Source organism: Oncorhynchus tshawytscha, linkage group LG03, assembly GCF_018296145.1.
Source record: "Oncorhynchus tshawytscha isolate Ot180627B linkage group LG03, Otsh_v2.0, whole genome shotgun sequence".
Classification (NCBI taxonomy): domain Eukaryota; kingdom Metazoa; phylum Chordata; class Actinopteri; order Salmoniformes; family Salmonidae; genus Oncorhynchus; species Oncorhynchus tshawytscha.
This window is the reverse complement of record NC_056431.1, coordinates 62,766,784-62,781,069: the sequence shown is the minus strand read 5'-3', so window position 1 is coordinate 62,781,069 and position 14,286 is coordinate 62,766,784. Positions and strand designations below refer to the sequence as shown.

At 43.7% G+C, this 14,286-nt stretch overlaps 1 protein-coding gene across 1 annotated transcript; it reads left to right on the top strand.

Annotated features, from left to right (window-relative positions):
* The first annotated feature begins 825 nt into the window (after positions 1–825).
* On the top strand, positions 826–13,658 carry LOC112241140. Its single transcript, XM_024409305.2, has 5 exons — positions 826–996; positions 1,166–1,489; positions 1,774–1,879; positions 2,026–2,071; positions 12,779–13,658. The coding sequence occupies exons 1-5, from the start codon at positions 933–935 to the stop codon at positions 12,857–12,859; spliced, it is 621 nt and encodes a 206-aa protein (XP_024265073.1). The 5' UTR covers positions 826–932; the 3' UTR covers positions 12,860–13,658.
* The last annotated feature ends 628 nt before the right edge of the window (positions 13,659–14,286 follow it).

Below are 14,286 nucleotides of genomic sequence, written 5' to 3'. Positions count from 1 at the left end.
TTGGAGCCAAAGCAAGGCCTGGCTACATTTCAGCTGGCATTTACATAGCAATGGTTAACTGTGAATTTGACCACGTTCTCAAAAAAGCAACCGTCTTGAATGATGTAGAGGTTGTTGATTCTGCTTGCCACAAGTCTTTGGTGTCACACTCCTGATGGAAACATAATAACACTGGAGCTAACAGTAACATTAAATACTGGTGACATCCTTATGTCGGGGTAAGTCTAGATGGATAAGCACCATCTGTAGTTTCTGAGCTGACCACTGGCATGGTGTAGCACTTGCCTCTTGGTCTAATGGTTAGGACGTTGGTTTTGGGAGAGAGACAACAGTGATACGAATCTCACCAGTTACCCCGCTTCTTAACAGATATTACATTAGATTAGTTTATTAGTCAAATGCACAGGTTCGCAGATGTAATCGCAGGGTACAGTGAAATGCTTATGCTCCGAGCTCCGGCCTGGAATCCTCGGGGGCCTGATTGGTGTCAGACCTTTCCCCCATCCCTAGCAAATACACCTGATTTAAATGAATTTAAGTTTTAACTGAAGATCATGATTAGTTGATTATTGGTGACACCAATCAGGCCCCCAAGGACTGGAGTTGCCCCCCCCCCCATGGACATTTAACATTGATACAGTTGTAAATAATTAATTTTGACATTTTGAATGTGAAGTTCATCTTGAAATACAACTCTGAGCACACAATAAATCACTCAGTAATAAATTGCTGAGTGGGTATGTGTGATATCTCTGAGTAAATGGCTGTGATGTTTCAGAGAAACTCACTTCTGTGCTTCTCTGTCAAACGACCACTTCCTCTGTTCTCCCTCCTCCTCAGACTAACGATATGTGAAACTGATCTCTGGCTCAAAAGTTCCACTCCACTCTGTACATTTCTCTCTCTGTCTGTCAGTCACGTCCAAGGTCGTCATGGAAATTCTCCTGTCCTGGGACCTAGTGTCTATTGTCATCATGCTGTTCTTTGTCTGTACAGGTAAGCTACAGTGGATGACCATAGTACATAGTGTGTATGTATGTGTGTACCTGCCTGCCTGCCTGTGTTCGGTTTGCATTCTTATTTCTTAAAAGGATCAAAACATTCTCACACTGTCCTTTAAAGTAAAGTACTTAAAACATTGTCTTTGTTGTTTTCTGTCCCATAGAGTCAGCAGGTGACTCAACAAAATATCTGAAAAACAAATCAGCTTCTTTGGGAGAAATTGTTACTTTGGTTTGCAATAACTCAGAGATGGATGCATCATATATCTGGAAGAAGGACACAGTTCTTATTTTCTCTCATAGTGGCACACTGAATAAATCTGAAAGAAAATTCACCTCTGACAGGATGAGTGTTGATCCACCTACAAAGCTGACTATCTTTAATGTAGAGTTAAATGACACCGGGAGCTACAGCTGTCAAATAACAGATGTTCAAAGTGGTGTACGGACAATGGAGTGGAATTTGACCATCACTAATAACCTCACAGGTAATGGAAGTAATGTTTTGTTTATACTGTAACATGTGGAGAAGAAACTGTATTATGTGATGCTAGATATAAATATGCACATTTCTGAAGTTGAATTTTGACGAACAAAAATGTCAATTATTGTGATAAATATTGCAAACAATCAAAACTGAATGTTATAATGTTATTTTTTGGTTATTATCTCCCAATTGTTTACTATATTGTTATAACGCAAAAGAATATAACACTTGTTCTAGACTTTTGAGACTTTCCTGAAAATCCCAGTTGTTTCTGTCTTAACACAGATCATGCTGAACATAGCCTATGGAGGTTATTGCTCTTCACAATTCCATCTGCTATTGGAGGAGGGGTTCTCTGTATTAACATCTGTTGTATGGTCTGGCTGTGTAGGTGAGTAGCTCAAAGTAGTCTACCTAAGAGCTCAGTTCAATCACATCTGCATTGCCTAAAGCACTGTGGTCCAATGTTGTGTTTGTAGTTGATTAGGAGTTATAGTTTCAATCATATGCCTAATTCATGTTCCCTTGTTTCTGCAGGAAACGAATTCCAGAACAGACAAGTCATTGTGATAGGCACGGAGAGGTAAGTAGCTTAATTCAGATGGGTTGGGTTAAAACTTCTTATGGCTGCAGGGGCAGTATTGAGTAGCTTAGATGAAAGGTGCCCAGAGGTGCCCAGAGTAAACGGCCTGCTCCTCAGTCCCAGTTGCTAATATATGCATATTATTAGTAGTATTGGATAGAAAACACCCTGATAACAGAACACATATGGCAGGCAAAAACCAGAGAAGAAATCCAAACAGGAAGTGAGAAATCTGAGTTTGGTCAACCCAGCCCCTACTGAATACACAGTGGGATATTGGTTATGTTGCACTTCCTAATGCTTCCACTAGATGTCAACCATCTTTAGAAACTTGAATGAGGCTTCTACTGTGATGTGGGGCCGGATGAGAGCTCTTTGAGTCAGTGGTCTGGCAGAGAGCCAGGTCCTGGTCATGTGCATTTCACATGATAGCGACCTGCGTTCCATGGCTTTTCTACAGACAATGGAATTCTCCGGTTGGAACGTTATTGAAGATTTATGATAAAAACATCCTAAAAATTGATTCTATACTTAGTTTTAAATGTTTCTATGACCTGTAATATAACTTTTTGAAGTTTTCATACGACGTTCGGCTGGACCTGAACGAGCGTTTGGATTTGTGTACTAAACGCCATAACGAAAGTAGCTACTTGGACATAAATAATGGACATTATCGAACAAATCAAACATTTATTGAACTAGGATTTCTGAGAGTGCATTCTGATGAAGATCATCAAAGGTAAGGGAATATTTATAATGTTATTTCTGATTTCTGTTGACTCCAACATGGCGGATAATTTCTTTTTTCTGAGCGCAGTTCTCAGATTATTGCTTTTTCCGTAAAGTTTTTTTGAAATCTGACACAGCGGTTGCATGTCTAACAATTGTATTTTAATCGACATTTATAATGAGTATTTCTGTAAAATGATGTGGCTCTTTGCAATATCACCGGATGTTTTTGGAACTAGTGAACATAACAAGCCAATGTAAACTGAGATTTATTTATATAAATATAAACTTTATCAAACAAAACATACATGTATTGTGTAACATGAAGTCCTATGAATGTCATCTGATGAAGATCATCAAAGGTTAGTGAATAATGTTATCTCTAATTGTGCTTTTTGTGACTCCTCTCTTTGGCTGGAAAAATGGCTGTGTTTTTCTGTGACTAGGTGCTTACCGAAAAGTGATTAACGAAAAGTTTATCTTTAAAATTGTGTTAAATAGTTCCACAATCCCAGTTCCACAAAAAATGTTTGATTTGTTCGATAAAGTCCATAATTTATGTCCAAATACCTCCTTTTTGTTAACTCACGATGAGCAGGCAAGTCCATGTGAAAGTTCAGATGAAAAGTTATATCACAGTTCATAGAAACATGTCAAACGAAGTATAGAATCAATCTTTATGATGTTTTTATTATGAATCTTCATTAATGTTCCAAACGGAGAATTCCTTTGTCTGTAGAAATGCAATGGAACGCAAGCTAACTATCACGTGAACGTGCGTGGTCAGCTCATGGCACTCTGCCAGACCTCTTACTCAATCCCTTCTCATTCGCCTGCACAGTAGAAGCCTCAAACAAGATTCTAAAGACTGACACATCTAGTGGTAGCCTTAGGGTGTGCAATATGACCCCATAGACACTGTGTATTCGATAGGCAATGAGTTGAAAAACTACAAACCTCAGATTTCCCACTTCCTGGTTGGATTTTTTTCTCAGGTTTTTCCCTGCCATATTTTGCCTGCCATATGAGTTCTGTCATGGCATTCTGTCAGACCCCTGATTCAAACAGCTCTTATTCGCTCCCCCTTCATAGTAGAAGCCTGAAACAACGTTTTAAAGACTGTTGACATCTAGTGGTAGCCTTAGGAAGTGCAATATGACCCCATAGACACTGTATATCACTTGAAAAACTACAAACCTCAGATTTCCCACTTCCTGGTTGGATTTTTTTCTCAGGTTTTTGCCTGCCATATGAGTTATGTTACACTCAAAGACATCATTTAAACAGTTTTAGAAAACTAGTGTTTTCTATCCAAATCTACTAATAATATGCATATATTAGCAACTGGGCTTGAGTAGCAGGCAGTTTACTCTGGGCACCTTATTCACCCAAGCTACTCAATACTGCCCCCCAGTCCCAAAGAAGTTTTAAAGAAGGATTATTAACTTCTTGGATATAAGGGGCGCTATTTTAATTTTTGGATGAAAAACGTTCCCGTTTTAAACAAGATATTTTGTCACGAAAAGATGCTCGACTATGCATATAATTGACAGCTTTGGAAAGAAAACACTCTGACGTTTCCAAAACTGCAAAGATATTGTCTGTGAGTGCCACAGAACTGATGTTACAGAAAAAACCCAGATAAAAATCCAATCAGGAAGTGCCGCATTTTTTGAAACCGCCTCATGGCAATGACTCCTTATATGGCTGTGGAGGAGCTAGGAGTCAGCTTACGTTTTCCACGTTTTCCCCAAGGTGTCTGCAGCATTGTGACGTATTTGTAGGCATATCATTGGAAGATTGACCATAAGAGACTACATCTACCAGGTGGTCGCTTGGTGTCCTCCGTCGCAATTATTGCGTAATCTCCAGCTGCAGTATTTTTCCGTTTGCTACTGATGAGAAACCAACTGCCACGAATGATTTATCATCGAATAGATATGTGAAAAACACCTTGAGGATTGATTCTAAACGTTTGCCATGTTTCTGTCGATATTATGGAGCTAATTTGGAAAAAAGTTTGGCGTTGTAGTGACTGCATTTTCGGGGGTTTTTCTTAGCCAAACGTGATGAACAAAACGGAGCTATTTCTCCTACACAAATAATATTTTTGGAAAAAATGAACATTTGCTATCTAACTGAGAGTCTCGTCATTGAAAACATCCGAAGTTCTTCAAAGGTAAATGATTTTATTTGAATGCTTTTCTTGTTTTTGTGAAAATGTTGCCTGCTGAATGCTAGGCTTAATGCTATGCTAGGCTATCAATACTCTTACACAAATGCTTGTGTAGCTTTGGTTGAAAAGCATATTTTGAAAATCTGAGATGACAGTGTTGTTAACAAAAGGCTACGCTTGTGTTTGAATATATTTATTTCATTTCATTTGCGATTTTGATGAATAGGAAACGTTGCGTTATGGTAATGAGCTTGAGGCTATGATTACGCTCCCGGATATGGGATTGCTCGACGCTAGAGGTTAATAAGCCTTGAGAAAATTGTGACATTGATTGTTCACAGTTGAAGCCGGAATATTACATTCACCTTAGTCAAATACATTTAAACCCAGTTTTTCACAATTCCTGACATTTAATCCTCGTAAAAATTCCCTGTTTTAGGTCAGTTAGATACACCACTTCGTTTTAAGAATGTGAAATGTCAAAAAATTAGTAGAGAGAATGACTTATTTCTTTCATCACATTCCCAGTGGGTCAGAACTTTACATACTGTCACGACATCCGCCGAAGTTGGTCTCTCTCCTTGTTCGGGCGGTGTTCAGGCGGTCGACGTCACCGTCCTTCTAGCCATCGCTGATACATTTTTCATTTTCCATTGGTTTTGTCTTGTCTTCCATCACACCTGGTTTCAATCCCATAAATGACATGTTGTGTATTTAACCCTCTGTTTCCCCTCAAGTCTTTGTCTGTGATTTTTTGTTGTATATTTTGTGCAAGTCATGTTCTGGTGTGCGACGGGTTTTGTACCCTTTTATATTATTTTTGTATGTACTGGTTTTCTGAGTTTTTTAGCATTTCTTAAACTGCTCCGTTTATACCAAGTTCACTCTCCTGCGCCTGACTTCCCTGCCACCCATTACACATACAGTCAATTAGTATTTGGTAGCATTGCCTTTAAATGTTTTAACTTGGATCAAACGTTTCAGGTAGCCTTTCACAAGCTTCCCACAATAAGCCACCAGCATGCACCCTTTACAGAATCACCGACCCATTTATGGAGTCAGCAGGACAAGGTACCCCGGCCATAGAGGTGGAGGAGCGCGTCCAGGAGCAGGCAGCAATACTTCACCATCTTGGTATCGCCATGGACTGCTTTGTCCAGAAAATGGACCGCTGGGAGAGACAGGCAGTTCTTCTAGCGCCTCCACCAGCACAACCGAGGTCTCTCCTGAGCTCCCATGTTCCATCTGGTTCCAGTGGGATTCGTCTCTCTCTGCTCCAGGAGTATGACGGAGAGGCTGCGGGCTGCCGGGGGTTCCTACTTCAACTGGAGCTATACCTGGCCACCGTCCACCCGGCTCAATCGGGCCGTGAGAGGGTGTCCGCCCTCGTCTCATGCCTCACCGGGAAAGCCCTGGAGTGGGCCAATGCCATGTGGAGAGAGGGAGATGCGGCATTGGACCAGTTTGAGGAGGTCACCCACTGTTTCCGGGCAGTCTTCGACAACATGCCCGAGAGTCGAACGGCAGGTGAACGCCTCGACCATTTGAGGCAGGAGACGAGGAGCACCCAGGAGTTCGCACTGGAGTTTAGGACCCTGGATGCCGGCGCGGGATGGAAAAACATGGCCCTAATCGACCATTACAGCTGTAGTCTGTGCGAGGACGTTCGTCGGGAGCTGGCCTGCAGAGACACAACCCTCACGTTTGACCAGCTGGTGGATCTGTCCATCCGGCTGGACAACCTGCTGGCTACTCGCAGACATTCAGATTGGGGTCTGGTGGTTCCATCCTCTCGCACACCCTCTCCGATACCCATGGAGCTGGGAGGAGTGGTGCGCAGGTAGACCGGATGGGGTTCCCGCTCGTGCACCATCTGTGGCCGCAGAGGTCACACTGCCAGTCGGTGCCGGGTAGAATCGAGGCAGCAGGCGGAGTGCTCTGGCGTCACCCCAGGTGAGCCGGCACCATTCTCAACCAGAGCCCTCTATTGCACAAATGTTTGTGTTTGTCACTTTTCCTGAGTTTTCCCCGCATTCCCAGCATATGGCGCTCGTCGATTCAGGTGTGGCTGGGAATTTCATTAATAGAGCGTTAGCCCATAGTTTAGGGATCCCCATTGTTCGTGTGGATGTGCCCTTCCCTGTTCACACCTTAGATAGTCGACCATTAGGGTCAGGGTTGATTAGGGAGGTCCCCGCTCCTTTGGGCATGGTGACGCAGGGGGTCATATGGAGAGAATTAGTATTTTCCTTATTGACTCTCCTGCATTTCCCATGGTGCTGCGCCTACCCTGGTTAGCTTGTCATAACCCCACTGTTTCTTGGCCACAGAGGGCTCTCATGGGGTGGTCGTGAGAATGCTCAGGTAGGTGTTTAGGGGTTTCAGTTGGTGCTACTACGATGGAGAGTCCAGACTGGGTCTCCACCGTGCGCATTCCCTGTGGATATGCTGATTTGGCTCTCACCTTATTTTCTCCAAAAAGAAGGCGAGAGCCCCCTCATCGACGGGGAGATTGTGCAATAGATCTCCTGGTAGACGCTGCACTTCCCAGGAGTCATGTGTATCCCCTCTCACAGGCGGAGACGGAGGCTATGGAAACATATGTCTCCGAATCCCTGTGTCAGGGGTACATTTGGTCCTCCACTTCACCTACCTCCTCGAGTTTATTTTTTGTGAAGAAGGAGAGAGGTCTGCGCCCGTGTGTGGACTATCGGGGTCTTAATCAGATCACTGTGAGGTATAGTTACCCGCTACCGCTCATAGGCACAGCGATAGAGTCAATGCACGGGGCGCGCTTCTTCACGAAACTAGATCTCAAGAATGCTTATAACCTGGTGCGTATCCGAGAGGGAGACAAGTGAAAGACGGCTTTTAGTACCACCTCAGGGCACTATGAGTACCTCGTCATGCCGCACGGGTTGATGAATGCGCCATCATTCTTCCAAACCTTTGTAGATGAGATTTTCAGGGACCTGCACGGGCAGGATGTGGTGGTGTCTATTGATGACATTTTGATATACTCTGCTACACGCGCTGAGCATGTGTCCCTGGTGCGCAGGGTGCTTGGTCGCCTGTTGGAGCATAACCTGTACGTCAAGGCTGTGAAGTGCTTGTTCTTTCAACATTCTGTATCCTTCCTAGGGTATCGCATTTCCAACTCAGGGGTGGAGATGGAGAGTGACCGCATTTCAGCCGTGCGTAATTGGCCGACTCCCACCACGGTAAAGGAGGTGCAGTGATTTTTAGGGTTTGCCAACTACTACCAGAGGTTTATCTGGGGTTTTGGTCAGGTAGCGACTCCCATTACCTCACTGCTGAAGGGGGCCCGATGCGCTTGCAGTGGTCAGCTGAGGAGGACGGGGCTTTTAGTCACCAGAGGGCTCTGTTTACCTCGGCTCCCGTGTTGGCCCATCCGGATCTCTCTTTGTCGTTCATAGTGGAGGTGGACGCGTCCGAGGCTGGGATAGGAGCTGTGCTGTCTCAGCGCTGGGGTGAGACAGCTCCGCCCCTGTCCCTTCTTCTCGAAGAAGCTCAGCCCGGCGGAGTGAAACTATGATGTGGGGGACCGGGAGCTTTTGGCTGTCGTCAAGGCCTTGAAGGGTGTGGATATTGGCTTGAGGGGGCTAGACATCCTTTTCTAATCTGGACTGACCACCGCAATCTGGAGTACATCCGGGCGGCGAGGAGACTGAACCCTCGCCAGGCAAGGTGGGCCATGTTTTTCCCCTGTTTTGTTTTGACCACTTCTTACAGACCAGGCTCCCAGAACTTTAAGGCAGGCGCATTGTCCCGGCTGTATGACACAGAGGAGCGGCCCATGGATCCCATTCCCATACTCCCTGCCTCTTGCCTGGTGGCGACGGTAGTGTGGGAGCTGGACGCGGACATTGAGCAGGTGTCACGTGCAGAGCCCGCTCCCCTCCAGTGTCCAGCTGGGTGTCTGTATGTTCCGTCTACTGTCCGCGACCGGCTGATCTATTGGGCCCACACCGTCACCCTCCTCTGGTCATCCTTGGATCAATTGGACGGTGCACTGTCTTAGTGGGAAGTACTGGTGGCCCACTTTGGCTAAGGATGTGAAGGTTTATGTTTCCTGCTGCTCGGTGTGCGCCCAGTGTAAGGCTCCTAGGCACCTGCCCAGAGGTAAGTTGCAACAAATTACCCGTTCCACAATGGCCATGGTCGCACCTGTCTGTAGATTTCCTGACCAATCTCCTGGTCGTTGTGGATCGTTTTTCTAAGTCCTGTCATCTCCATCCTTTGCCCGGTCTCCCTACGGCTCTACAGACTGCGGAGGCCTTGTTTACACATGTCTTCTGGCACTACGGGGTGCCTGAGAATATAGTGTCTGATCGGGGTCCCCAGTTCACTTCGAGGATCTGGAGGGCGTTCATGGAAAGTCTGGGGGTCTCGGTCAGCCTTACCTCAGGTTTTCATCCCAAGAGTAACAGGGAGGTGGAGAGAGTTAACCAGGATGTGGGTAGGTTCCTGAGGTCTTATTTCCCGGGACCTGCCAGGGGAGTGGGCAGTGATCGTGCCCTGGGCAGAGATGGCCCAGAACTCGCTCCGCCACTCCTCCACTAACCTCTCTCCCTTCCAGTGTTTATTGAGGTATCAGCCAGTTCTGGCTCCTTGGCATCAGAGTCAGACCGATGCTCCTGCGGTGGATGACTGGTTCCGGCACGCAGAGGAAACATGGGACGCCGCCCACGTCCACCTTCAGCACCGTGCTGCGCCAGAAAGTTGGCGCAGACCGTTACCGCAGTGAGGCCCTGTTGTTCGCACCGGGGGACCGGGTCTGGCTCTCGACCCAAAACCTCCCCCTCCACCTGCCCTATCGGAAGCTGGGTCCGCAGTTTGTGGGGCCATTTAAAGTCCTGAGGAGAGTGAACGAGGTTTGTTACAGGTTACAGCTTCCCCCCGATTACCGCATTAACCCCTCGTTCCATATGTCTCTCCTCAGGCCGATGGTGGCTGGCCTGCTCCAGGAATCTGAGGTGCGGGAGGATCCATATTCTACTAATATGCATATTATTAGTAGAATTGGATAGAAAACACTCTGACGTTTCTAAAACTGTTTGAATGATGGCTGTGAGTATAACAGAACTCATATGGCAGGCGAAAACCTGAGAAAAATCCAACCAGGAAGTGGGAAATCTGAGGCTTGTAGGTTTTCAAAGCTTGGCCTATCGAATATACAGTGTCTATGGGGTCATTTTTCACTTCATAAGGCTTCCATTAGATGTCAACCGTCTTTAGAAACTTGTTTGAGGATTCTACTATAAAGGAGGGGCTCATGAGACCTGTTTGAGTCAGTGGTCTGGCAGAGTGCCTTGGTCTCATGACGCGTGGTCATGAGAGAGTTAGCTCTCGTTCCATTGCTTTTCTGAAGACATAGGAATGCTCCGGTTGGAAGATTATTGAACATTTATGTTAAAAACATCCTAAAGATTGATTCTATAATTAGTTTGACAGGTCTCTACGGACTGTTATATAACTTTTTGAACTTTTCATCTGACGTTCTGCTGGACCTGCACGCACGTTTGGATTTGCATACCAAACGCCCTAACAAAAGGATCTATTTGGACATAAATTATGGACATTATCGAACAAATCAAGCATTTATTGAGGACCTGGGATTCTTGTGAGTGCATTCTGATGAAGATCATCAAAGGTAAGTGAATATTTCTAATGCTATTTTTGACTAATGTTGACTCCACAATTTGGCTTCTTTGTTGTCTGAACACTGTTCTCAGATTATTGCATGGTTAGCTTTTTCCGTAAAGTTTAAAAAAGAATTGACACAGCGGTTGCATTAAGGAGAAGTATATCTCTAATTCCATGTATAAAAGTCATATCTTTATCAATGTTTATTATGAGTATTTCTGTAATTTGATGGGGCTCTAAACTAAATCATTGCATGTTTTAGAATTACTGAAAGTAACGCGCCAATGTAAAATGAGATTTTTTAAATATAAATATGCACTTTACCCAACAATTGTGTAACATGAAGTCCTATGAGTGTCATCTGATGAAGATCTTCAAAGGATAGTGATTCATTTTATCTCTATTTGTGCTTTTTGTGACTCCTCTCTTTGGCTGGAAAAATGGCTGTCTTTATTCTGTGGCTTGGTGGTGATCTAACATAATTGTTTGTGGAGCTTTTGCTGTAAAGCATTTTTGAAATCAGACACTGTGGCTGGATTTACGAGAATATTATCTTTAAAATGGTACTTAATACTTGTATGTTTGAGAAATTTGATTTATGAGATTTATGCTGTTTCGTATTTGGCGCCCTGCAATTTCATTGGCTAGCGGAACCCCTTTCCCAAACAGGTTTTAACATGTCTATTTTTGAAAGCATTCTTACTTTAAAGCATTTTTTCACACCTGACTAAAGTTTTTGCACAGTACTGTATGTAATTTAAAATCTGTTTATTCTGTTTTTGCTAGCAATATTCATAAAAGCATTGAAATAAATATTTACACTGACCCCTGCATACCCAGGGTTCCCCCTGCTGTACGACACCCCTATGTAGTTTCTATGGAGACCACTAGAGGTCCCTATCTCACAGGTTAGGATCCTCTATTCTAGGACCTAGGGTCCATTTCAGCAGTTTTAAGTAGCTTCCGCTCCCATTCTTCTGCTTTGGTCTATGAACACAAGACTGATGAATGCAATATGTCTAATGGAAGTGTTATTTTACCTGTTCTACAGTATTGTCTCATATCAGTGCAGATTAATGGAAGGAAGTTCAGATTAACCAATCATACAGCTGTTACTGAGGCAGAAGTTGACAAGCCTTTCACCGTTGTTATTGATGGTACCACAGCAGTGTTACCACAGCCTGTTCACAATCTCCGTTATCGGCTCCAACCTTGGCATTCAAATGTCCCGTTATCATGATCACATCATGTTGTGGGACCTTGGATACTGCTTGTTGTAGCTGCTCCTACCAGTCATGCTTGTCCACCTCCTCTGCCTCATTGGTGGGGTCATAGCATTGCAGGTTGGTGAACTTTCAGTTCATGGAGTCAAGTCCTGCTGATGGGTTCCCATTCCAAGAGTAATTTGGCAGTTGTTCTACTGATAATGAGGGCTACAACACTAGAATAATCCTTTCCTGAATAGAGTATTGTTGAGCCATCGCTTGTCATCTTGGGTCTAGAAGCAGTCCACTTGCTTTCTCTTTAACACAGGATGTCCATGTTGTACCTGTCCATATCTCTGTAAACGTGAGCTGAGTTTGAAGGTTCAAACATGGTGGGGACTGTAGATTTGGTCCCTAGAAAGCTCCTGATTTCCCGGGTAGTTCTTTCATCTGAATCTGTCATAGTGCATATCGGTTGGCTGAAGTTTCGTGTTGAGTCCCTTGTTGTAGTTTTCAAAGTTGTTGCAGTTTCTGTAACAATGTGTGTTTTTTGGTAGCCCCACACCCAACCCCCAACCAGGAGGGCCAGGTGCTGCGTTTAGTCAGGCCTCTCACCTGGAACCTGCCAGGCATGGTTGAACCTGCCTGGGGCCAAAACCCCACCGGTATAGCTTTCAGGATCACTGAAACATGCAATCTTCCCCAAAAACGGCAAGGAAATGGCACTTGGAAGTGCTTTTACATGTAATTACCTTTTACTGTGTAATGGTTTGGCACAGGCATCTGTAGGTCTTCATTGGTCAGGTGAGGCACTTCATTATCCTGGGGCCAACTGAAACCAATGTTGAACCGAAGGAATTCCCCAGTCTGCTCCCAGTCTCTTTATGTTGCATCTCTTGATAATGTCATTCACTTTTCTCATTTTCTTAGGTGCAGCAGGAATGCAATGAAGAGATGATTTATGAAAACTGTCTAGCTACAGATGCTGTCAACATGGACCCACAACACTGAGAGAAAAGGAGGCAGATTAAACAGGAGAACAGAGAACGTGACTGAGGGGTAGAGGGGTGGGTGAGAAAATGTATAGCATTTCTATTTCAGACATTGACCAACTGATAACAACAGTGCTGAGGTGATGGAAATAATGTATATGGACATAATTTGTACCAGAGCATGAGAGACAGATACGTCTCTGTACTATATAGTCAAAAGGTGGTGCTCAGGGGTTTAGGACTGGTTAGACTGTTGTGGGCTATGATTTGCATAGAAGATGGAAAGCTAAGCCTTGTTTACAGAAAAATAAAATTATTTATATCTATGGATCAAATGCAATGTATCTCAGAAAGTCACACGTTGTTTCTAGATAGCAGTGGCCTCCCTGCATTATTTTTATATTCAGAAGAACATTGAAATAATGTATCCACCCAGTTAATGTGGGTCCAGGCCCTGAAATAGACATAAAGCAACAAGAAGGCCTGGAAGTTGGGTGTAAGGAACTACATTGACATATTAACAGCAACAACAACAAAAAATGAAAATGATGTCCATTATGAAAAACAATATGACTGATGGACAACTACTGTAAAGTGTACACATATAGAGAAACATGCTCACTGCAGCATGACAACTTAAGGCCACTGGTCACACCATGATGGGAGAAAGACAGTGGTATAGAGAGGCCTGGGAAAGAGTTGGTGCAGGTGTCAAACTGTTAAATAAACGTTATTTGTGAATACATGTGCGAATAGAAAATTGTAACATTTCCTGCACTTGGTAAATAAAAACAAATTGTTGTCATTATTTACATTAATCATAGCAGTACAGCTGCTCTTGCATTGTCTCTCCATTGTGTACTAAGAAAGTAGTGAGCAGACATAGAATGACAACGAGTAGAACCCTACAGGCAGCAGAGGTCTCTGTGAGGAGAGGAGATACAGTTAATATAAGAAACAGTCTGTATTTATAATTACATGTAATCATGTTGCCCAAGCAACCATCATGGCTCCGATGCAAACACTTTCCTGTAGAAAGCAAAGAGATAGTAGTAGGTGATAAGAAGTGTATGTTTGAAGTAAGAGAAGAGTATATCATGACAATCTTAGTTAGTGGTTATACCCTCCTGTAGAGTGGAGAATTAGGACATAAATCTAATACTAACACATGCAGTGAAAGATAAGTGAGCATCTGGCTCAGCTTTGTTATCCATGCTACATCACATTTCTCATAACCTCATATACAATGCTGCTTGAATGTATGTGAACCCTACAGGGCTGGTCATTATTTTGCTATAAAATATAAAAATAAATATATAAAATCCTTTTTTAAGCCCCAATTTGTTAGAAAGACATTCCAAGTAAATGACAGAAACAAAAATATGATATGTTTATTGTTTATTTTTAAAAATGGTTTATTTAACAGAAACTCATATTTGATGTGTG

What these genes read in the sequence shown, in the direction of transcription:
- LOC112241140 (XM_024409305.2), top strand. Translation starts at nt 933, where the DNA reads ATGGAAATTCTCCTGTCCTGGGACCTAGTGTCTATTGTCATCATGCTG. An exon ending in GCTGTTCTTTGTCTGTACAG is followed by an intron (nt 997 to 1,165) that starts GTAAGCTACAGT and finishes TCTGTCCCATAG; the next exon opens with AGTCAGCAGGTGACTCAACA. An exon ending in CATCACTAATAACCTCACAG is followed by an intron (nt 1,490 to 1,773) that starts GTAATGGAAGTA and finishes GTCTTAACACAG; the next exon opens with ATCATGCTGAACATAGCCTA.